Raw genomic sequence first — 24,216 nt, forward strand, 5'->3', positions numbered from 1 at the left:
CTGTGCAGTAGGTGAGGCGTCCAGGCCAAGTCCCAGGTCCCCAGGCCCGCCTCTCAGGGACTCTGGCCCCAGGGCGGCGTCGGGGGCGGGGAAGCCCAGTGTTGGGGAGTCCCCATCTGCCCTGGTTTCACTTCTCCCTGTCACAACCTGTGTCAGGTCCTTCTGCCTGGATACTGATGACGCGGCCTCGGTTCACACACCTATTAGTGTCCAGTTTCTGGAGACGCCAATCAGCGGCACCGCGGTTCCGGGGTATAAAGTTTCCGCACCCGCCTCCTGAGACTCAAATTTGTCCCCAGACCGCGAGGATGCGGTTCGCGATGTCCCCAACTCTGCTCCTACTGCTGTTGGGGGCCTTGGCCGCGCCCCAGACCTGGGCGGGTGAGTGCGGGGTCGGGAGGAAAGGGACTCTGAGGGGCAGGAGCGAGGAGACCGCCCGGCGGGGAAGCGGAACCCCCGGGGAAGCCGACTGTCCACCGCCCGGACCCAGACCCCCACCCGGGCCTCGCCCCGGGCTCCCCTCCCCCGTCCCTCCCGGACTCCGCCCTGCTCTCCCCAACTCGGGTCCCCCTCCCCTCCCGGCCGCCTCCCCCTGGGACCCGGGCCCCGCGCGGGGAGGAGGGTCGGGCGGGGTCTCAGCCCCTCCGCGCCCGCAGGCTCCCACTCCCTCAGGTATTTCTACACCGCGGTGTCCCGGCCCGGCCTCGGGGAGCCCCGCTTCATCGCCGTGGGCTACGTGGACGACACGCAGTTCGTGCGGTTCGACAGCGACGCCCCGAATCCGAGGATGGAGCCGCGGGCCCCGTGGGTGGAGCAGGTGGGGCCGGAGTATTGGGACCGGAACACGCGGACCGCGAAGAACAACGCACAGATTTCCCGAGTGAACCTGAACACGTTGCTCCGCTACTACAACCAGAGCGAGTCCGGTGAGCGACGCGGGCCCGGGTCCAGGTCACGACCCCCATCCCCACGGACGGGCCGGGGTCGCCCCGAGTCTCCGGGTCAGAGCGCTGCCCCGAGGCCGCGACCCTCGTCCCACGACCCTGGAAGAGCCCGAGGGAGGTTTTAGGCGGGTTTACTTTCGGTTTCACCTTAATCACTGCTGCTCTGGGGGCGGGGCGGGGACAGGATCGCACAACATCCAGAAAATGTATGGCTGTGACGTGGGACCCGACGGCCGCCTCCTCCGCGGGTACAGGCAGGACTCCTATGACGGCAAGGATTACATCGCCCTGAACGAGGACCTGCGCTCCTGGACCGCGGCGGACACCGCGGCGCAGATCACCCGCCGCAAGTGGGAGGAGGCCGGTGTGGCGGAGCAGGAGAGGAACTACCTGGAGGGCACGTGCGTGGAGTGGCTCGCCAAATACCTGGACATGGGGAAGGAGACGCTGCTGCGCGCAGGTACCGGGACCGCGGGACCTCCCTAATCTCCCCTCCCCTGGGGCTGGCTTCCCAGGAGGAAGGGAAAATGGACTCAGTGTCATGACCCCTCCCACGGGTGGGAAGAGGGAGATCCGCCTCGGAGTTCATCTGCCTACTAGAGGCTGACTCACCTTGAGGGTGCTTTTCTCTAAAAGAGAGACAGGAATCCAGTCTCTCCCTGGGGTGCAGGTTGAGACATCCCTGAAATAACCCATCAGCAGTTCCCTCTGACCCTGGCAGCCACCTTGTGAACCCTGACCTTCCCTCTCAAGGCCTTGTTCTCCATCTGAGAACATGTTTGGATATCTGAGTCTGGGTTTTCTGAGTCATTCACCCTCCACCACACTCAGGACCACAGTGTGTTCCCCCTTAGACCAGCAGCTTCCTACCTGGGCTTCTCTCCCTGATTCCAGAACTTAACAAGGATCAGGAGATCCCAAAGGCTAGACTGCTCTCTGGGTTTTGTGCTTCTTCCATCCAGACCAGTTGTCCTGTCCACCTCAGGATGGTCAGGTGGATGCAGTTTCAGTGGCCCATAAAGCTAAACCACAGTGTAGATTCTCTGATTCTTCTTCCTCAGGATCTCCCAAAACACACATGACCCGCCACCGGATCTCTGACCATGAGGTGACCCTGAGGTGCTGGGCCTTGGGCTTCTACCCTGCGGAGATCACCCTGACCTGGCAGCATGATGGGCAGGACCACACCCAGGACACAGAGCTTGTGGAGACCAGGCCTGCGGGAGATGGAACCTTCCAGAAGTGGGCAGCTGTGGTGGTGCCTTCTGGAGAGGAGCAGAGATACACGTGCCATGTGCAGCACGAGGGGCTGCCCGAGCCCATCACCCTGAGATGGGGTAAGGAGGGTTTGGGGTCGAGCCCCTGTCAGGGAACACAGGGCCCTTCTGGAGAACTTCACAAAGTCAAGACTGAAGCCAGAGGTCTGAGCCCCTCACCTTCCTTCCCTTTCCAGAGCCATCCTCTCATCCCTCCATCCCCATCCTGGGCATCATTGTTGCTGTGGTTGTCCTTGTGGTCATTGTGGTGGTTGGAGCTATGATCTGGAGGAAGAAGTTCTCAGGTAGGAACAGAGTGGGGGGATCTGAGTTCACTTGTCCCGCTGGGGGGCTTCCTAGGTAACACATTGTCCTGCCTGGTTCCTGGGAAGTTCCATCCACACACATGTAGCTGCCCACTCTGGAGCTGTTACTAACAATCACTCTGTAGCAAAGCACTTGTGAAAATGAAGGACAGATTTTCACTTGGTAATTCTGGTGACGGGGACCTGATTCCCAGCAGTGACAGGACAGAGAGGAAGGTCCCTGCTGAGGTCTGACCTCCAGCAAGTCAGGTGGTCCTGTGACCCACCCCACCCTCCCCACACACACCTGTTTCTTCATGTATCCAATCTTCTCCTGGGTCTTCAGTCAGAATTCTGGAAACTTCATTGTGAACAAGGATTAGGAGGTTGCTCTAGGATCACATGGCCCAGTTGTTCCAGGTGTCTAAAATGGTATTTTATTCCACAGGAGGAAAAGGACCAAGCTACTCTCATGCTGCACGTAAGTATTGAGGAAGTGATCCCTGAAACCTGGGATAATGTAGACAGGACCCCTTGGGGAGCTCACGCCCCCACCCCCACCCCCAATAGCTGCTCCTTAGTCTCAACTCCTGTGACTCTGATCATGTCCTGTTTGTTCTACCCCAGGCGATGACAGTACCCAGGGCTCTGATTCGTCTGTCATGGCTCTTAAAGGTAAGACTCTGGAGGGTGAAGTGGGAAGGAGTGGGGGCACTAGGGACACTTTGAGCATGAGGGGGGCTGTTGAAATGTGGCACTTATGTGACTGACCTAAATGTGTTCATGATAATTTTTTTTACAGTGTGAGACCCGTGCCTGTGGTGCACTGAGCGATGCAGGATCTGTTCACGCTCCCACTTGGTGACATCGAGATCCCCTGACTTCCTGCAGATGGTGTCAGAATGTGTCTGCATTCCTATTACCATATCGTGAGGACACAGGAGACTGGCCCCCATGCCCACCATGACCCCTCCCATACTGATTCGTGTTCTGTCTCCATTCCTGTCTTTCCTTCATGTTGGGCTGAGTACTGATGCCTTACTTCCCTACTGAAAATGAGAATCCTGATAAGAATTTGTGTTTTGTAATTCTTGGTATGTGGGCATGATGAGATAATAAAAGAGAGGATTTGTATGGTTGGAACAGAAAATAAATGAAAGCCCTGAGAACCTTCCAGAACCTGGATGTTTCCCATGCCGTGTCTGTTGCAGGTGGGGACAGGAGAGGGCTGGAGGAGCCGAGCGGGGATGGGGCCTGTGTCCAGTCGGTGCTCAGTGCATCCTTGGAGTGTCGTGCTCCCTCCTCAGCTGGGTCATGTCTCTGCTCCTTGTCCTTGTCCCTTCTGTGGAACCTTGTCTCACCAGGACCGTGACCACAGGGACATGGACGTCACCTGTCACCAGGACCTTGTGGAGCCAGAGCTTCCTGTGACTGGGTCAGCCCAGGCTCCATCCTGGGTTGTGACCTCAGGCCCATCTTTTGTGGTTTTTTTTCCTTGTGTCTGTGATGCATCAGGCCTGTTTTTGCTCTTGTGTCCGAGTTCCTGTCTCATTCTCCCCAGATCACCCCAGTGGTTACAGCACCAGGAGTCCTTTGGGCTGTTGTTCCCACAGGCCTAGGTGGCCCCTGCACACAGGGGTCTCTGGGGTTTGGAGACATGAATTTTCAGATTCATCCAATCGTCCCCTTCCTCTTGAGCTGTCTTCTGGATTATTCTTTAGATTCTGGAGGTAGGAGGAGTCTGAGAGTTTCTCATCGTTACTACGCTTCAGTTAGTTTCTACCTTCCCTGCCTCTCTATGCCCTCTCCCTGCCCTTAGTTCTAGTGATGCTGGTTCTGGCTCCCATCCACGTTCATGGATTTATAAAGCAGGGTCTAATGTAGATTTCTATTTGGTTGGAGCAACGGCCTCATAGAGCATAAATACAGTGATTCTAAAGACAGGAATGTAATTGTGTGCTGTGCTGTGCAGGGGTAATGCTGTGGGAGGGGGGAGCTGAGCAGAGAGAGTGGGGAGCACCCCTGGGGGAAAGTAGAGGCGGCACTGATGGTGAGGTGGGAGCACTTTTCTGCGGGAGCTGCCACAGACTGGCTGTGCCTGAGGCTCATCCAGAAGACAGAGGTCCTCTCCGCTGACCAATCGTTCCACTGATAATGTCGTGTGCCACGTGCAGGACCCGCTGTTTTTTCATCTAGGACACCTCAGTTAGTAAGAAGAGGCAAACGTGCTGGTCTCGTGGAGAATATGTCCTAGGGGTGAGGGAAAGACTCTACTTGACCCTGGATCAATTTGGGGACTGAGGGCAATGACCCCATTGAGCAGTCAGAAATCCAAGTATAACCTTTGACTCCCCTGAAACTTAAATACTACCACTAATAACATACAGTTGATAAGAAGCCTTACTGAAAACAGGAACAGTCATTCAACACATGTTTTGTACGTTACATGGATATGTACATGTATTCTTACAATAAATTAAGGTGGAGAAAATAGTAAGAAAACAAGAGAAACTGCATTGACAGCACTTATTGTATAAAAGTCCACAGATCGGTGGATGTGCACATGTCAAACCAGTGTAATTCAGAGTCAACCGTATATTGTATAAATGTGGTAAATGAGGGAAGTGTTTAAATTGGAAATTGGTAGGTGCTTTGAGGAAGGTGACCCAGAGAGTTACCTGTGGGGGGACAGGGAAGGTGGCTACTTTACTAGGGTGGTAAGTGTGAGCCTCACTGGGAAGCTGACCTCTGAGAGATGTGCGGGACACAAGGAGTTGTTGAAGAGCATGTCTCAAGGAATTCTTTCCAGGCAGGGGAACCTCCAGGCACATGCACTAGGGCAAGAGCGTGTCCTTGTTCAAGGAAGGGTGAGAGGCCACTGTGGCTGGAGCAGAGAGCATGGGAAATGCGCTCAGATATCTAGGCTTTAGGATTAGAAGACTTTTAAATTTTCTCTGAGTGACATGTGGAGTCACCAGATGGTTTAGATCAGATGGTCCACGTGGTAGTACTTCTCTCAGCAGCATCTGTTTGCTGCTATGCAGAATCGACAGGTGAAGGGCAGGAGACCCATAGGGAGACTGTAGGAAGCCAGTGCAGTTTCCAGGAGGGGGGATGTTGGATTTATTTTGGGGTTTGAGGAGAGAAAATAACAGGAAGTGACTGGACTCTTGGTGTGTGTGTGTGTGTGTGTGTGTGTGTGTGTGTTCTGGATACATTTAAAGATGAACTTTGCAGCATGTCCTAATGTATTACTTCTGGGTTGTGAGAAGGAGGAATCGAGGACAGCATCCAATACTTCAGACTGCAAGAAGAAAGGGGGGGTGTCTTCCAATGAGACAAGGAAGATTTTGGAAGTGGGACTTTTGGGGAAGCTTCATCACAGTCACTCAATTTAGGAATGTCAAATCTGAAATTATTAGAAATACAAGCGAAGTTCCAGCTGGATATAGAGTGCAGGGTGGGAGAAATATCTAGGTTGAAGAAATAGATGTGGGAGGTGACACCATATAAATGATGTTTAGAGCCTTCATATAGATCAGGTCACCAAGGAGTTGATGGCCATAGAAGAGAAAGGAACAGGACCAAACCCTGGACTCCTCATTGCTAAGCAAGCTGATCAGAGCACACGCACATACTGAACAGTTCTGGTTCTGCACCTAGAAGGCACATAGGCCAGGGAAACCAACCTTCAGCGTGCACAGAAATTTCCTGGACTTAGGAAGAGCTAGACAGTCTGGAGTAGAGCGTGAGATTCTGGGTTTATAACAAGGTTGGTGATGCTTCTGGTCTTCAGATCACACACTGAGCACCAAGCACATAAAGCAGGATCCCACGTGGCTGTGCCTCAGCCTCTCCTGTGGGGCTTATTAAGTAGTGATTCGTGGGTCCACGCCCAACACTCTAACAGGGTATGTGGAGAGAGGCCTGAGTGTTTTGTAATGAACCCACGAGCAATCCTGGGGTTCCACCAGATAGAGTTGCAGTGAAGTCACTGATGAGAGCCCTCATTGTGGGAAGGGGTCTTACATCCACATTGAAATGTTGTTGTTTTTTCTAGGAAGAAAAATGCAAGACCTGCTGGGAGATACATATTTTCTCTCCCAGGGGACAGAGCCAGGTGGCAGATTGAGGAAGTGGTTATCAGCTCAACATAAAATCTCTGAGATAACAAGAGTGTAGATCTTAAATGTTTGCACCACACAAAAGGAAATGGTAACTATGTGACAAGTTGCAGGTCTAGGGTAATGTTCTGGTTGTAAGCATTTTGCAGCATAGAAACGTATCAAGTCAAGAAACTGTACCCTTAAACTGACACAATGGTGTATGTCAGTTATATCTCAGTAAAACTGGTGAAAAAAAAGTCTGAAATCAGGCTCTCTAACGCTATTCCCTACATCAACTTCTCCCTCTTTGTGATACATGTGCACAGTTACAGACTGTGATGAGAGAAAGAGAATGTGGGGCCTTGTTCTATTTTAAGGAAAGTCACAAACCAGGCTTGAGTCTACACAGACGGGAACAGAATCCACAATGGACCTGAGGGGGAGGCTCACATATAGCCAGGGCCCTGCTCCTGGGTATAGATGCCACCCTCACAACACAGTCCCCTGACATAGGACACTGGATCCGGAGGCTGAGACTGCTGTTGCTCCTGCCCCTTGCAACTGCATGACACCACTGTCACTCAAACACCTGTGCCAAATGCCATGTAGTGCGGTCCCAGCCTATCTGTCCCATGTCCTGAGAGAGATTCTGGCAGGTGGTTACGTGACTGTGAAGTTTCATGCCACGTCCAATGCAAGGCTGTTTGGCAAAAGTGGGTTCTCCTCTCCATGGTCTCTGCCCTCCGCCAACATTTTTAAATGTGGAAATTTTTCATATGGGAAGAGGATACTAGTTCTGGGCATGGAAACCGGGGGCCAGGAATGGAAAAAGAATGACAAATTGCAACATTTGGAGCAGTGATTTGAGACTACAACTTGATATGATACATTGTAGGCACTCAGGTCAGTTTGGAGGAAGGAGTGACTACGCGCGTCTTTCAACTTTTCCCCTTGATAGTTGTTATGGGATCCAGCTTTTGTCTACTCCAGTTGTACTCACAAGTGGAGTAGCACTGTGGGGTGATGAAGTGGTTGTTCAAAATGTCTTCTCCAGCCTTTGTCTCTTCCTAGGATTAAGTAACCCAGATCTGTAACACTTCAGATAATCCTCATACATACAGTAAGACTTCATATTTCTTTGTACATGCCCGTATTTCTGGGCAGAGTGTCCAAAATTTACCAGGTTTTATGTGACCCTCACAAAAGTCTGCAAAATCATTCCAGGTTAGACATTGTGCTCCTCCACGTCTGGTCCACGAACAGCTAGTAATCAAACTGTTTTTAGCAGATCCAATGACGATATACAGGCTTATTTTTGTCTTGATTGCCAGTCTGAGACAGGATAAGGTTTCACTTTCATTTCTGTCTCTATCTGTTTGTGGGCTGATGCACATTCACAGACCAGTGCTGGCTCACGGAAGACACAGATCACCACTGGCTTAGGTAGACTTGTATTCTACCACCTGGTCTGGTGCTGGATAAATCTCAGAAATGAAACAATTGTGAATGGGGATCCTCTTCCAGTAACACAGTAGACTAAGTTTTAAGGCTGCCTCTTCCAATAAAAACAACTAATCATGATTTATACATAGATGTATAGAATAATATGTATAAAATATATATTGTATATTGTATATATTTCACCCACAAGAAAAATCAGGAGAATAATAATCATTTAGACCAAAATACAATAATGGGCAAAAAGCCAGGGATGATGGCTGCTCTGATACTTATGGTGTATTTCAAATCTAGAAAATCTTTTTGCTTCTCAGGCTCATGAACTTCATAGACAAGAAATAATGCCCAGAGCTCATTCTATTTCATGAGAAACATCCCTCCCTGAAAGTATGGGAACCTAAGATTCATAGATTCATATCCTCAGGAAAGGGTGACACGAATCAGATTGACTCAACTCTGTCTTCAAGAACAAGAAGATATTATTCTAAGGAGGTTTTCTTGGAGCTAGCACGAAGTGAGCAAACAGCTACTTCAAAGAATTTCCAATCACAGACTAACGCTTCTGTGATTTGTAGTCCAAATTTGCGTTTATTTGGGGCCAAAATACCTTCTAGTCATTAATTCAGTTTATTATTGTCCTGGATTGATATTGACTCAAGTTTATAAGAAAGAAACAAATTTCTCTAGAGAAATCTACATTTAACCTATGTGTCAAAAAATTTACACAAAGAATTGCACAAAGAAAAAGAGAAACTCGCAGCATGAAATGTAAACTACAAACGGGAAAAAGACTTGATTGAGTAACTTGAGAAAGAATAGGTAGTAAAAAGAAGGTCATAAAACTTCAATATTACACTCCTAAGACATAAAATATAACATGACCAGTATATTATATAAATATATAAATATATGTTATGTGAATAACATACATACACATAATACATAATAATACATAATATTGTATATTATGTATATAAATATACATAATAATGTATATGACATAAAGAAAAAATGCTAGTAAAAATAAACAGCATCACTTTATAATGATAAAAGGGTCAAATTATCCTGAATATATTGTCACCTCAGCGCCAAATACATGAAAACAAAACAGACAGAAATTGAGAAACAGATAATATGACAGTAATAGTCAGAAACTGCAATATATCACTTTCCATAATGGATAGAACATCTATGCAGAGATCAATAAACATAAAGAAGATTTGAGCCGTACTATAAACCAATAGTACAAATCTGACATTTATTGAACATTCGAGCCACCCACAGAATACACATTCTTTTCAAATGCACATGGAAATTTCTTGAAGATAAATCATGTATATTCCATTATATGTGTGTGTGTCTGCGTGTGAGTGTGTGTGTGTGTGTGTGTGTGTGCGTGTATACCACCTCTTTTTTTTTTTCAACGTTTTTATTTATTTTTGGGAGATAAAATATTATTTTATATTTGAGAGAGAGACAGAGCATGAACGGGGGAGGGGCAGAGAGAGAGGGAGACACAGAATCGGAAACAGGCTCCAGGCTCCGAGCCATCAGCCCAGAGCCCGATGCGGAGCTCGAACTCACGGACCGCGAGATCGTGACCTGGCTGAAGTCGGACGCTTAACCGACTGCGCCACCCAGGCGCCCCCATACCACCTCTTTTTTATCCATTCATCAGTAGATGGACATTTGGGCTCTCTTCATCGTTTAGCTATTGTTGATAATGCTGCTATAAACGTTGGGGTGCATGTACCCCTACAAATATGTATTTTTGTACCCTTTGCGTAAATACCCGGTACTGCAATTGCTGGATCATGGGGTATTTGTATTATCAGTTTTCTGAAGGAACCTCCATACTGTTCTCCAGAGTGGCTACACCAGTACATTCCCACCAACACTGCAAGAGGGTTCCCCTTTCTCCACATGCTCCCCAAAATCTGTTGTTTCCTGGGTTGTTCATTTTAGCAAAATGTTAGCATATTTTCTTTTTTTTTTTCATGTTTGTTTGTTTGTTTTTAATATAGTTTATTGTCGACTTGGCTCACATACAGTGTATACAGTGTGTTCTTGGTTTGTTTGGGTGGTAGATTCCCATGATTCATCATATACATACAACATCCACTGCTCATCCCAACAAGTGCCCTCCTCAATGTCCATCCCCATTTTTCCCTCTCCCCCACCCCGCAGCAACCCTCAGTTTGTTCTCTGTATTTAAGAGTCTCTTCTGGTTTGCTTACCTCCCTCTCTGTTTGTAACTGTATTTTCCCCTTCCTCCCCCCATGGTCTTCTGTTAAGTTTCTCAAGTTCCACATAACAGTGAAAACATATGATAACCTGTCTTTCTCTGATTGACTTATTTCACTTAGCATAATACCTTCCAGTTCCATCCACATTGTTGCAGATAGCAGGATTTCATTCTTTCTCCTGATGTTAACATATTTTCACATGTCTGTTAGCCATCTGGATGTCTCTTTTAGAAAAGCATCTATTCATGTCTTCTGCCCATTTCTTAACTGGGTTATTTGCATTTTTGGTTGTGACGTTTGCTAAGTTCCTTATCGATTTTGGAAACTAATCCTTTACCAGATATGTCGTTTGCAAATATCTTCTCCCATTCTCTAGATTGTCTTTTAGTTTTGTTGGTTGTTTCCTTCACTGTGCAAAAGGTCTTCATCTTGATGAACTCCCAGTAGCTCCTGTTTGGTTTTGTTTGCGCTGTGTCTAGAAGAAGTTTTTATGGATGTTAATGGTTTCCTATCTCACATTTAGGTCTTTCATCCATTTTGAATTTCTTTCTGTGTATACTGTAGAAAAGGGATGTAGTTTCATTCCTCTGTCTGTTGCTGTCCAGTATTCCCAACACCATTTGTTAAAGAGACTTTTTTTCCATTGGATATTCAATCCTCCTTTGTCGAAACTTAGTTGACCATATAGTTGTGGGTCCATTTCTGGATTTTCTATTCTGTTCCATTGTTCTGTGTGTCTGCTTTTGTGCCAGGACCATACTGTCTTGATGACTACAGCTTTGTAATACAGCTTGAAATCTGGAATTGTGATGCCTCCAGTTTTTTTTGTTTTTCAGAGTTTCCTTGGCTATTTGGGGTCTTCTGTGGTTCCATACAAATTTTAGGATTGTTTGTTTTAGCTCTGTGAAAAATGCTGGTGGTATTTTGATAGGGATTGGATTAAATGTATAGATTGCTTTGGGGAGGATAGACATTTTAACAATGTTTGTTCTTCTAATCCATGAGCATGGAATGCTTTTCCATTTCTTTGTGTCTTCTTCGATTTCTTTCATAAGTGTTCTATAGTTATCAGAGTCCAGAACTTTTTCTCTTTAGTTAGGTTTATTCCTAGGTGTCTTATTGTTTTTGGTGCAACCCCAAATAAGATTGATTCTTTGTTTCTTTTTATTTCTGCCTCGTTATTCGCATATACAAATGCAACAGATTTCTGTACATTGATTTGACAATCTGCTATTTTACTGAATTCATGTGTTAGTTCTAGCAATTTTTTGGTGGAATCTTTCGAGTTTTCCGTACAGAGTATTATGTCTTCTGAGAAGAGTGAAAGTCTGAGTACTTCCTTGCCAATTTGGATGCCTTTTGTTTCATTTTGTTGTCTCATGCTGAAGCTAAGACTTCCAGTAGTATGCTAATTTTCTGAGGAGTCTTTGCCCAGAGACTCTCCCTCCCACTGTCCTCCTGCCATCACCAAGGGGAAGGCTGTGGCATGGTGCTCAGAGCTTTGTCAAGACTTGTCCCCTGTCTTGGTGCCCCTCCTCCTCCCTCCCCTCCAGTGCAGTCTCTTGGCTTTCCTCATCCTGGGTCAACACCCACACTGTCCTGTCCCCTCTCCTGCATCCCACCCTCACTCCCTCGTGGCCTCCACTCTCCCTGTGCGCAGGAATCCCAGTCTCCCTGGTCCCTCTGCATCCTTTCCCTATGGTCCATGCCTGCTCACACCCCTTGCCCACATGCTGGGCCCTCTCTCCTGTCCAATCTCTCCTGTCTCAGGACCTCCTCCCATGGGGCCCTGCCATCAGCACCCACTCCTCCTGGATCCTAGCCCAAGTCCCCTCCTCTTCTGTCAGCCTCTGATTCAAGTTTGTTCTGGGACATTCAGTCCCTCCTTCCCAGACCTCAGCACTAGCCTCCCCTGCTGGCTCCTGCCTTCCCCTCTCCCCCACCAACCAGAAAACTGCTTGAGGTCCCGCTGCCTTTATCCTTGGCCCTAACCCCATCCTTTGGTTCCATGACCTCAGTGGGCCCCACTCCTGACATCTGGTCTCCAGACTGGTTGTCTAGCCACGTGGTCAGCACCAGACTTTCCCCACAGCCAAACTTCTCCCAGCCTGCCTGTCCTGGTTTGGAAGTCTCCCCTTAACTCTCCTTGGAGATATGACCTGCCCTCCTCCCAGAAGCACCCCCACCATGCAGGTCCTTCCCCAAGGTATGCACTGGGGCATGCCGGGTCTATTTTCTCTTCCACTGCCCCTCCTTTCTAATATAGACTACCCTTGGGCTCACTGTCCTGTCTCTCAGAGACCCTCTGACTGCCTCTCCCCAGGGACACTGGCAGGTCCATCCCATTCCTCACCTGGGGGCCTCATCCTGCCGCGCTTCCACTCTGGGCCTAGGCCCACACCTTCCCCCCCTCTCCCAGGGCACTGGGCTACTCTAAACTCCCTGTGGTCACAATCCACTCTACAGCCCACTCATTGCCCCCCTACCCCGGGGCCCCACCTCATTCCTGATGAGTCTTCACCACAGGAAGCAGCCCCTGGCTCTGGACCCCACCAGCACCCACCTGTGCACCATGGCAGCTCTGGCCAAACATCCCTCAGCCTTGTCCCCCCGCCCCCGCCCCTGACTGCCCTTCCTTCCCTGCTGACAAAACCTCTCCTTCGGCATGGCCTTCCTGTCGGTCCCTTGCTCCCTGCAGGCCAACGTCTGCCTTGACTTCCAACCCACACCACCTACAGGAGCCCGTGCCTCCCTGTCCTGGCTCCTGTCCTGCATGTTTGCACATCTCCCCCCCCTCCCCCGCCCCCACTGCCATTCCTTCTTCCCTCTCCTTCAGGCCCCTTGCCTATCTTCCTGTACTGGAAAGCCTCTTTTCTGTCCCTTGTACATGTGCATTTTCTGCATCCTCAAGACTTCAAGCAGCTCAGGACAGCAGAGCTTTACTGAGAAACATTTGACAAGCAGTTCCTTCCAGGAGGCAGTTTCATTTGCAGTCTCCTCCTTGCCAGGTTCCCTCAGTCTTCGTTATAACCTCACGGTGCTGTCCCAGGATGGATCTGTACATTGGAGATTTTTCCCAGTGGGACGCTCGGAGGGCCCGGCCCTCCTGCATGATGACGTGACATACACATGGCAGAGGCACAGGGACTGTGGGCAAGGCAGTCCTGGGACCTAAGACATGGGACACAGAGACCAAGGACTTGAGAGAGAGAAGAGCCTCACAAAGATTCTGGCAGACACCGTGGCCCTGTAGGCCCAGAAAGGAGGTGAGTGCAGGGTGGGGGCAAGGGTGATGGGAAGCCTTTCCTGAGGAAGTTCCAGGCCAAGAGCAGCGACCTGTCTCTTTCCACTGGATTTGCCAGGAGTGGGGTGAAGACTGAGGGTCTGTAGACTTCAGCCCGGGGGTGGTCGTCACTCACCCAGCACAGGGAAGATGTGGAGGAGAGCAGGGAGGGGCCCCTCTGGTGGGAATCTGTCACTGATCAGGGAAAGGCAGAGGAACACTGGATGGGATTTGTCACTGCTGGCTGGGGGCAGGCTCCTATTCACTCCAGGAGATCTGGGGTTGGGAGATCCAAGAGAACAACAGCACCAAGGAGCTTCGGTCATTTCCGCTGTGATGGGAGCTCTTTCCTCCCCTATGACCCGAAGACCCATGGATGGCCAGTTTCCTGGTCCTCGCCGCAGACCTTGGCTAAGGAAATCACGATGCAGATGGCTTTCAAACCAGGCTGCCTCAGCCTATGTGCAGGGAGAGCTTGGTGGAAGCCTGCAGAAATATCTAGAATCCTGGATGGACTTCTGGGCAGAGCAGGTTCAACCCTGGTGCAGGGCCTTCCCCTCCCCCAGGCCCATTGACCTCCCCCCAACAACACTGTCCCAGGAAACCTTCCCTGCCCTATGGGATGCACATATGTTCTGTTGGCCCCTGGGACCGTGACCCACCTGTGCTGTTACAGCCTCTGGTTAGAGACACCAAGCAGGTGGGGATGGAAATGCACCCTCCCAGTGTCATTAGTCCAGGAAGGCCATGGGCCCTCTGACAGAAAACTGAACCAGGAAGGTGGGTGTCAAGCAGGAGAGGAAGCCCCATCCACCCTGTCACAGAGAGTTCCCTTATAGTCCCCTCAGCCCAAGAGCCCACCCCCCCATATCCCCTCCTCAGCCTCAAAATGAGAATCCACGAGAGCGAGACCTGGATCCCAGGTGCATCCTCCTGCCAGCTCAGGAATTGGGTTGTAGGGTGCAGAAAAGACTTGGAGAAGGTCTGGGGTCAATGACAGCTTCAGCCAGAGCTGGAAAGATGAGAGAAGCAAACCTGTCCTCTCTGTCTCACTTAGAGGGCAGCAGTGCTCTGCCATGTGCATGGCTGGCTCTGTGCTTTCTTCCCCAGTGTCCCCAACAGTGAAGGTCACCTGCAGCCAGGCCCTGGAGGGCATGGTCACCGTGACGTGCTGGGCTTTCAGTTTCCCTCCCAGGAATATCTTCCTGATCTGCTTCAGGATGAGGATCCTGTAAGCCAGGATGCCCAACAGTTTAGGGAGTCCTTCCTGATGGGAAGGGGACCTACTGGATGTGTGTGGTCATAAGGATTTCCCAGGGAGAGGAGCAGAGGTTCTCTTGCTACATGGAAGCCCCTGGAACCACACTGCACACCGTGTACCCTCAGGTGAGACTGCAGTGATCATGGAGGAGGCTCTGGCCCTGATCAGGTCAGGAGCCAGGGTGGGGAGAGGAAAGTAGGGATCCCAGGTTAATATAAGGCCTTTTTCCAAGAAATGCCCTGGTGCACCAGAATGGATGACCAACCATTGGGGTGCTATGGTTGCTTCTGTTGCTTTTGTTATTGCCATTATTGTGTGTGTCCTTTCATATAAGAAGAAACCACCAGCAGCTGAGGGAAGCCCAGGTGAGAGTCTGGGCAGATGGTGGGATGGGAGGGGCTTTCCTGGGATGTGGGATCCCTCATCTGTCTCCGCACAGATCGGAGGGGACGACAAGCTCCTGTAACAGGAGTGGGAAGTGTGAGTGCTGAGGTGGCCTGTGAGCCACATCTGCATCCACACCCTTAGCCCTGCTCACAGCCAGGGTCACCGGGGCCTTGAGTGTGGAGCATGGCCACTTCTGGCTCTGGCTGAGGATTGGGCAGAGAGGGCTGCGTTCCCTGCTCAGCACTTGACTCTACCTCTCTCTACTCTCAGACTCAGCAGGGCTCACCCCGGGGTGATGCGTGGCAATTATGTCCTGACTGCAGAGGGCCCAGGAGATCATGGGATCAGAGGGGCACAAGCAAGAAAGGGTCAGAGAGCTAGCAGGGAGGGATTCAACACTGGGGAGGAATCCAGACAAGAGTTGATGACCCTATTTCCTTCCTATGTGCACCCTTTCCCCAATCTCTCCAGCCATCATGAGGAATCCAAGAAAAAGACCCACAAGACCACCCCTAGGGGTCAGTCTGTGGTGCCAGAGCCCTGACTATGATGTTCCACTGGGAGGATCCACTTATAGCAGATCGATGCGTCCTAAGCACAGATGGTCACCTCTGTCCACTATGCAGCCCCTAAAACTGTTCCTCCAAGACCTGTGTCCTGAATTGTTCCTCTGAGTCACTCCCACCTGTACTCTTTCCTGGCTCCCTCTACCTGCCCCTATGCTTCCTAGAGTTTCTTTGTGGATCATATGCAAAAGGAGATGTGGATCCCTCTTGACCTTTTGGGCAGAAAGGACAGGTCATTCCCAGGGCAGCTGTGCCCACTGGTTCGATCCTACCTCCCAGATTTGCCCTGCCCAGTCTGTCAGGGCACAGCCCAAAAGACCATTTAGAGCAGAGCATGTGGACTGTGCCCTGTGGCCTCACTTTGCCTCTTTGATCCAGCTCCCTTCCTCAGGGTGGCCACTGCCCTGTAGATTTAGAGGAAGGGATGGTCAACGTGATTTCCCTGTAATCAGGCTGCTTGAGGGGAGGGAAATAAGGAAACAGCTTTTGCGTTTGGGCAAAGAACAAGTGGACGCATGAAGCAGGGAAAGGTTGGGGAAGGCAGGGCCTGGGGATTTTCTGTTGATTCTACCACCTCTGTGTGACCATCATGGAGGCCGGCTGCTTTCTCACTCTTGAACCTAATCTGTTTATACGTTGGTCCTCGGTCTGGGGCAGCCTGGGATATTCACCCTGCCCCACATTGAGGCGCTCTGACCATGTCACAACCAGAGTAAAGGCCATGCAGATCTGCGGTTGTTCCCGCTGTCTCCTGGGGTGGTCCTCTCAGAGGGAACATCAGTTCTAGTTCCTTGGGATCAAAATGGTTGTCTCATATGTCACTGGTGCATTTGCTGGAGAAAGAGCATGAAAGTCATGCGTTAATTTCTCAAATGCCTACTTTAAATGTTGGTGTCCAAACAAGTGATTTCCACTAATTTACTTTAATAAGAAGAATTCCCTTGAGCAGTGAGCTTCCTAGGCATATAAAGTGGAACAAAAATTCAAAGGGAGGCCCTGTCTGGGAGGGTTCCATGTGGGCGGTGGGGGGAGGTGGTGCAGTGGCATCTCAGGGTGCAGAGAGTGGACAGACAGCCTCACCTAGGAAGTCTTAATAACTCCTACACCTCAAGAGAACCTTGCTACAGCATTGCCTGCCTTGCCTGGTCCAGTCCCTGCTAAGATCAGGGCAGGAAGGCCCTGGCAGCCTCAGACAAGCAGCACTTGGGGACAAGCTCTGATTCCAGGTGTGTGTGGGCCAGAAAGGAGGAGGGAAGGCCAAGTGCAGTCTGCAAGCCTGGGCCAGGGGTGAGGTTGGAGGGCAAGGTCAGGCCTTTATGAAGGTGGAGTGCTCCTGAGTCAGGTCAAGTGCAGACCCTGCCGCAGCCCACTTCTTCTAGACGAGACCTGCTGGTCACCTGGGCTTTCTGATATGCCTTCCAGTTAGGAGCTGCTGGCTCAGCGCTACAAGAAGGGGGAAGCTGAGCTGCAGGTGGAGTCAGTGCCTGTGGCAGAGGGGCCAGAAAGCAGACACTTGTGCGCAGGTGCTTATGCGGGTGGGGAGCCGGACAGCTAGGGAGAAGGAGCTGTGTTTGTGACCATTGCCTAACCTGGAACAACAAGCAACAGGGACATGTCTTTCAGGGAGGGTCTGTACTCTGCTGGGGGATGGGTCGAGGCTTGAGAGGAAGGAAGACATTGAATTTCTGCTCCAGGGTGTTGTCCTTGATCCTGAGGCCCTTTCCTGCTCCTGTCTGGTGGTTGGTGGAAGCAGAGGGATGCTGAGGGATCATGGGGGGAGACTAGCAAGGGCTGGAAAAAGGGTGAGAGAGGAAAAAAAGTGAGGGTACTGGGCCACTTGGGTGGCTCAGTGGGTTAAGCATCCCACCTTGGTTCAGGTCATGATCTCATGGTTCGTGGGTCAAGCCCCGAGTCAAGCTGTCTGCTCTGTCTCCCCCTGTCTCTTAAATAAATTAATAAAGAGAATTAAAGAAAAAGGAAAAAATATTGTATTAAAAAAATGAGGGTTTTATCCTCCTTCACAGAAAGGCCAAGCCGAGACTGCAGCATCTGAAGAGAAGTCCTGAGTCTCACAAAGCAACATTCTGCACCAGTTGGGCTTCTACTGGCTTCTCTTTTCCCCCCAGAGCTTGTGACCTTCAAGACCTGGATCAACACTAGATGGCAGCACAGGGCATTTAACAGCATCACTGTACTCTCCACTGAGAGCCAGCACCACCTGCAGCTCTGTGAGGAGGCCTTTTGGTATTTTCTGGACCATTCAGATCTTCAGATGAAGGCAGCCCCAGCTCATGTCACATGAAGCAGAAGAGCTGCCCACCGAGCTGATCCGACCTACAGAATGAGAGAGAATTAAAAGGTGGTTGTTGGGGTTTTTTTAAATTTGAGAGAGGGAGAGAGAGAGAGAGCGCGCACACGCAGAGGGGAGAGAGGCAGAGGAAGAGAGGGAGAGAATCTTAAGCAGTCTCCATGCTCAGCAGGGAGTCTGATGGGGGCTCCATCCCACAACCCTGGGTCATGACCTGAGCTGAAATCAAGAGCCTGACGCTCAACCACCTGAGCCACTCAGGTGCCCCTAAGAAGTGGTTGTTTTATTTGTAGATTTTTGGTTACCTAGCAACAGGTCACAGGAATATGTACCATACAATGTACTGCTTGCTATTAGTATGTTTTATTTATTGTCTGTCTTTCCTATCAGATGGTCAACATTGGGAGAATATATGTTCTGTTTCCTTAAATGAGTACAGGGCCTAACACAGAGATTGGCACAGAGGCATTCACTTAATATACTTGGAAATAGGAGGGAAGGAAGGAAGGAAGGAAGGAACGCTGTGACCAGAATTCCTTAACGTTTACTTTGAGGCTGGAAAGAGGAAAGTTCATGGGTGTTTGGTGTGATGGGTCCTGTACACATGTGGCTGCATCTGCATGTGTTCCTATGTGAGTTTAGAGCCTGCCTGTTGGTCTTGGTTGCCTGAGAAAGCAACCAGGGCTATGCACAGTGTCTCCTGCACTCACGTTTCAATCAATTGGGAACTGTAGACAGGCAGCGCTTAACCACCAGATGCCTTTAAGATGTCTGGGACTCAGGAAGGGGCTTTTCCTGTTGTAGGTCATTAGCACAGCTACAGGGATTAAGGTCCTTGGGAGCTCCTGACTGGCTGACCTCAAATTTCTTGGTTAGCCATCAGGGTAGAAATGAGATTTGACCTTGGGTACCAGAGGTCCTGACTCAAGTGTTATGGGTAGCAGACGGTGAGACCTGAAGTGGTCAGGAGAGAAGATTGTGGCATTTACAGCACTAAAGGAAACAGCCAGTATCCCAGCCTCCAGCATCAGAGGCAGCAGCAAGACCAAGTGACAGGGACTCCTAGGTCCAAGGTCCTCTGTGGAAAGTGCCAGCATGTGTACTGGAGCATCCAGCATGTTTGTGGGTCTGGCTACAGATCTAGGAATCAACCTTAATGGCCTAGAGACCTTTTTCTTCTGTCAGGCCAGAGTCCCTGGCTATTCAATGGGGAGGAAACATCAGTGTCAATGTAGATTTGGGGAAACACTTTACAAGCCAAACAGGACCCAAGGGGTCTGCCCCCTGTATGTAGAGCCCTATCCTTATGCAGTAGCTGAGGGAGACCTTGGGCAGGTCCTGGCTAAGCAGGTAAAGGGGAGCTTGGGGCTTCTGTCTTCAGCACTGTGGCCACACTGAGGCATTGTCACTCTGCTCTCAGTTTCTCACTGAACAACACTGGTGGAAGGGTGGGCAGAATGTAGAAAGTTACCATGCACACATGCTCAGGGGGAAGCATGGCTGAAAAATGACTTTGGAAGAAATGTGAACCTCAGGCTGATTTCTGGCACACAGACTACAATGATCAAAAATCAAAACAAAAACAAACCGGCTAATGGGAAGAATCTGGTTTTCAGAGTTACCACACTATAAGATTGAGATGACCAGTTTTCAACAACAACAAAACACAAAGTATACAACGAAACAGGAAAATATGATTCATTGAAACAAACAAAGAAAACCTAGAAAACATCCCTGTGAAAGATCAGAATGTGGACTTACTAGAAGTACTTTATTTATTTTTAAAAATTGTTTTTAAAGTTTATTTTTTTGAGAGAGAGAGAAACAGAGAGAAGCAGAGTGTGAGCAGGGAGAGGCAGAGAGAGAGGGAGATACAGATCCGAAGCAAACTCCGGGCTCTGAGCTGTCAGCACAGAGCCCGACATGGGGCTCGAACCCACATACCATGAGATCATGACCTGAGCTGAAGTCAGATGCTTAATCGACTGAGCCACCCAGGTGTCCATAGACAAGTACTTTATTTTTTTTTTTAATTTTTTTTTTCAACGTTTATTTATTTTTGGGACAGAGAGAGACAGAGCATGAACGGGGGAGGGGCAGAGAGAGAGGGAGACACAGAATCGGAAACAGGCTCCAGGCTCTGAGCCATCAGCCCAGAGCCCGACGCGGGGCTCGAACTCACGGACCGCGAGATCGTGACCTGGCTGAAGTCGGACGCTTAACCGACTGCGCCACCCAGGCGCCCCCATAGACAAGTACTTTAAACCAACTGTCTGTAAGATGCTCAAAGAATTAAAGGAAATGACAAAAAATCAAGACATTGAGCTAAGAATAAAATAAAATATCAACAAAGAGATACAAAGCACGAAAAGAAACTGAAAGTCCAGTGCTGATATGTACAATAACTGTAATGAAAAATTTACTAGAGGTTTCAAGAGCAGATTACAGTAATCAGAACAAAGAATCACTGAGCATGAACATAGGACAATTGAAATGATCACATCTGAGGAACCAAATGAAAAACACTAAAGACAAGTGAACAGAGCCTAGGGGAGCACTGAGACACCAGAAAGGGGACCCACATATGCATTGTGGGAGTCCCAGACAGAAGACAGAGAATAAAGTAAGAGAGATTATTTGAAGAGATAATGGCTGAAAACTTGATCCAAATTGATGAAAGATGTAAATATAAACATCCAGGAAGAACAGCAAATTCCATTTAGGATGAACGCAAAAGACATCCACACCAAGACACATTATAACGAAACTGTTGAAAACCAAAGGCAAAGAAAGAGTCTTGAAAGCACTAAGAGAAAAGGGACTCATTGCATACAAGCATTCCTTTAAAAAATGGCAGGTTTGTCATCAGAAACCCTAGAGACCAGAAGGCAATGGGCTGATACGCCATGTGCTGAAAGAAAAATATTCAATTAAGAATCCTATATCTGCAAAATGGGTCTTCAAGTGAGCGAGCAATGATGACATTCGCTGGTCAATAAAGGCTGAGAGAATTCATTTCCACCACAGTTGCCCTGCAAGGTCTGCAAAGGGATTCCTTCAGGATAAAAGGACACTGAACAGTCACTGAAGCTGTGTGAAGAAATACAGATCTCAGTGAAGGTAAAGAAATGGGCAATTATAAACGTAGTATTAGTGTGACTTTGGTTTGTAACTCTAGTGTTTGTTGTCTACATGATTTAAATGACTGATACATTAAAGAAAAATCCACTATTATCATACTTTTTAATTTTAACTCCACTTTTTGTTTTTGACTTGATTTAACAAATACACGAAAACAATTATTAGTCTGTTTTGGGACAGTGTATAAAGATGTAATTTTCTGACATCAATTACTGCAAGAGGATCAGATGGAGCTGTATAAAATGAGACTTTTGGTCTGTTATTGAAGATAAGCTTGTAGAAATACACATTAGAGGGCTATACTTTTAGGATGTGTAATGTGATCCCGATGGTAAACACAAAGAAAATGTCTATAGAGTAATATATGTAAAAGGAAATAAGAAGGAATTAAACCATTTCACTAAAAAACGAAACTAAACAAACACTAAAACAACAAATCCAGAAATGAGGAACAACATAATTATAAGGCATGTAGAAAATAGCCAAATATCAGAGACATGTCCCTCCTTATCAGCAATTACTTTGGATCTAAATGAATTAAATGCTCCAATCAAAACTAGACGCTTGGCAGAAAGGTGACAGAAAGATGATCTAACTCTATGTTGTCTAAAAGAGACTCACTTTATCCAAAAACACAAATAGTTTGACAGTGAAAAGAAGGAAAAGGTATCCCCTGCCCACAGTAACCAAGAGAGAATTGGAGTATTTCTTCTGATATCAGACCAAATAGACTTTAAATCAAAGAAATTTAGAAGAGACAAAAAAAGAATAGTAAATATTAATAAAAGTTTTAATATAGCAGGAAGATATAACAATGATAAAGTTCTAGAATTTAATAACAGATCAACAAACTATGTGAGCAAAACTTGATAGAAGGGAGAGGTAGGGATCAGCAATAGTAGCTGGAGAATTCACTCTCCCATTCTCAAAGCTGGATAGAGCACCCCGCAGAAGAAAAGTAAAGAAACACGGATCTGGAGCAACATAACAAACCAGCTAGATCTGACACACGTACCCAGCACTCCACCCACAAATAACAGAATACACATTCTTCTCCAGCGCACATGGGACGTTGTCCAGGATACACCATATGTTAGACCACAAACTAAGACTCAACAGTATTAAAAAGGAGATATCAGACAAACTCTCTTTTCCTACCACAATGGGATACAGTTAGAAATCAAAACCAAAAGAAAAACTGGAACATTGACAAAGTGGAGGAAATCAAACACACTCTTAACCAATGGGCCCAAAGAAATCCCAAGTGAACTATTTAAAAAATATTTATATCGGTGACCAACTCCTTCCTTAACGAGGGTTCTGCTCGCCCCTTCGGTTCCCTGTCCTCCTTCCTCCCACCAGGAGAACTGGCCCTGTGGTAGAGACTGAGGAGAAGCAGAGAAAGGACAGTAAGGGTGAAGAAAGACCTGGCTGCGTCTTGGGGGGCTTCTGTAGTGCCAGAAGGGGAGGTGGCAGAAGGTACAGGTGGTTCACACCTTGTGGAGGACAGTGTGTGGGCAGGGGCTCCCTTCCAGCTCTTTCTTCCTGACACCTCAGGTGCAGAAGAGTAATCTCTCCTTTAGTGAACTATGTGTCCTCTTCTGCTGTCTGCCTTCCCTGGGAAAATGGCTTCAAAATTAGCATTTTTGCCACCTGATCCAACTTACATGCTGATGTATGATGAATGTGGAAGCCTCTGGACTTTACATCAATCACACCCAGCAGACTGGCAGCACTCTTCTAGACAAAGAAATGCTATTAGAGTTTACTGACTAGAACCAGTAAAAGCAGCAGAATTCCTCTATGTTTATGCTTGTTCACCCAATGTCAAGTACACTTTATTCTTCTCACATGAAAGTGCCGTTGATCTTGGTCAGATGAGCAGCTTTACGTAGGACTGGGATCACGGAGCAATAGTCATATGTTCTCATAGGATTATTCTGGGATGGTGCAAGGTCTGGGAAACCAACAGAGAAAAGCCTCTGTGCAGATATAGAAGCTGTTTGGCTTGCTCTTAGGACAAGATATGGATAACGCCCTGAAAATGTGATTCTATAATGACCAAATTAGAGAGGGACAGTACCATCTGTGGATCTTGCGGCTTGGTGTAAGAGTGCTTGCATAATTCTTCATTCCCCTTTGACCTCGGCAATGCCAGTCGCTTTTCCTGATACCCGGAAGACCTACTGTTTGGATGCATTCCCAAACATTGATGAAGTCTCTAAGATAACCTCTCCAGTATTAACAATTTATGGGACTGAAGGTGAAGTCAGTGACTTTTCACATGGCCTCACATTGTTTGAGTCTTCCCAAAGACCCGTGGATCCTCTGTGGGTAAAAGGGACCATCACAATGATATGGAACATGAGGGACAGCACCTTGAAAGGTTGAAACAGTTTGGATCACAGGAACCGGTCAATTTGCAAATTAGTCTGTAAATTTGTATACTAGGTTTTCCTTTCTTGCTGTGCTGAATTCTTTGGTAAATAACATGAAGCCTGAAGGTTTTGTTTGCAAATCATGTGAGCTGCCTTCATAAACGTACCGGTAATGAATTGTAAACAGACTTAATGGAGGCTTTAATTACCAGAACTGGAAACTGGAAATAACAGTACCATGCAATCAGGTTATGTAATTTGTATTTTTTCTGTGAATTTTTTTAAACATTAAAATAAGTACTGTGTAAGATTTTAATTCTATAAAACCAAATGCTGTAAAATTATTGCCAGCTATTTTTGCATAGCAGAAACAAATTTATAAATATTTTTAAAACATCTCAGGGCACTGGGTGGCTCAATCAGTGAAGCATCTGACTTGATTTCAGCTCAGGTCATTATTTGTTTTGTGAATCCTAGCTCCACATCAGGCTCTGTGCTGACAGTGCAGAGCCTGCTTGTGATTCTCTCTCTCCCTCTCTCTCTGCCCCTCCCCTGCTCTCTCTCTCTCTCTCTCAAA

General features: G+C 48.2%; 2 protein-coding genes and 1 pseudogene across 3 annotated transcripts in view; 2 read left to right on the forward strand and 1 right to left on the reverse strand.

Moving 5' to 3' along the window:
• LOC112853766 (class I histocompatibility antigen, Gogo-B*0103 alpha chain-like) overlaps positions 1 to 24,216 on the reverse strand; it is a 112,149-nt gene that overhangs the window by 53,602 nt on the left and 34,331 nt on the right. The gene's annotated exons all lie outside the window — the stretch shown is intronic.
• Positions 222 to 24,216, forward strand: part of LOC112853700 (class I histocompatibility antigen, Gogo-B*0101 alpha chain-like) — a 215,150-nt gene continuing 191,155 nt past the window's right edge. The window contains exons 1-8 of one of the 2 annotated variants that reach the window (XM_086705862.1): positions 222 to 381; positions 657 to 926; positions 1,129 to 1,404; positions 2,006 to 2,281; positions 2,398 to 2,505; positions 2,954 to 2,986; positions 3,133 to 3,180; positions 3,308 to 3,684. In XM_086705862.1, coding sequence (XP_086561988.1) covers positions 309 to 381; positions 657 to 926; positions 1,129 to 1,404; positions 2,006 to 2,281; positions 2,398 to 2,505; positions 2,954 to 2,986; positions 3,133 to 3,180; positions 3,308 to 3,312 — 1,089 coding nt within the window. In that variant the 5' untranslated portion in view covers positions 222 to 308 and the 3' untranslated portion in view covers positions 3,313 to 3,684. Of the gene's footprint in view, positions 382 to 656; positions 927 to 1,128; positions 1,405 to 2,005; positions 2,282 to 2,397; positions 2,506 to 2,953; positions 2,987 to 3,132; positions 3,181 to 3,307; positions 3,685 to 24,216 lie in introns of those variants that run through there. The other variant, XM_086705863.1, reaches the window with a different exon arrangement.
• Positions 14,943 to 23,699, forward strand: LOC112853668 (alpha/beta hydrolase domain-containing protein 17B-like; annotated as a pseudogene).

This window comes from Puma concolor, chromosome B2 (assembly GCF_028749965.1).
Source record: "Puma concolor isolate L17-30 chromosome B2, mPumCon1.1.hap2, whole genome shotgun sequence".
Classification (NCBI taxonomy): Eukaryota; Metazoa; Chordata; class Mammalia; order Carnivora; family Felidae; genus Puma; species Puma concolor.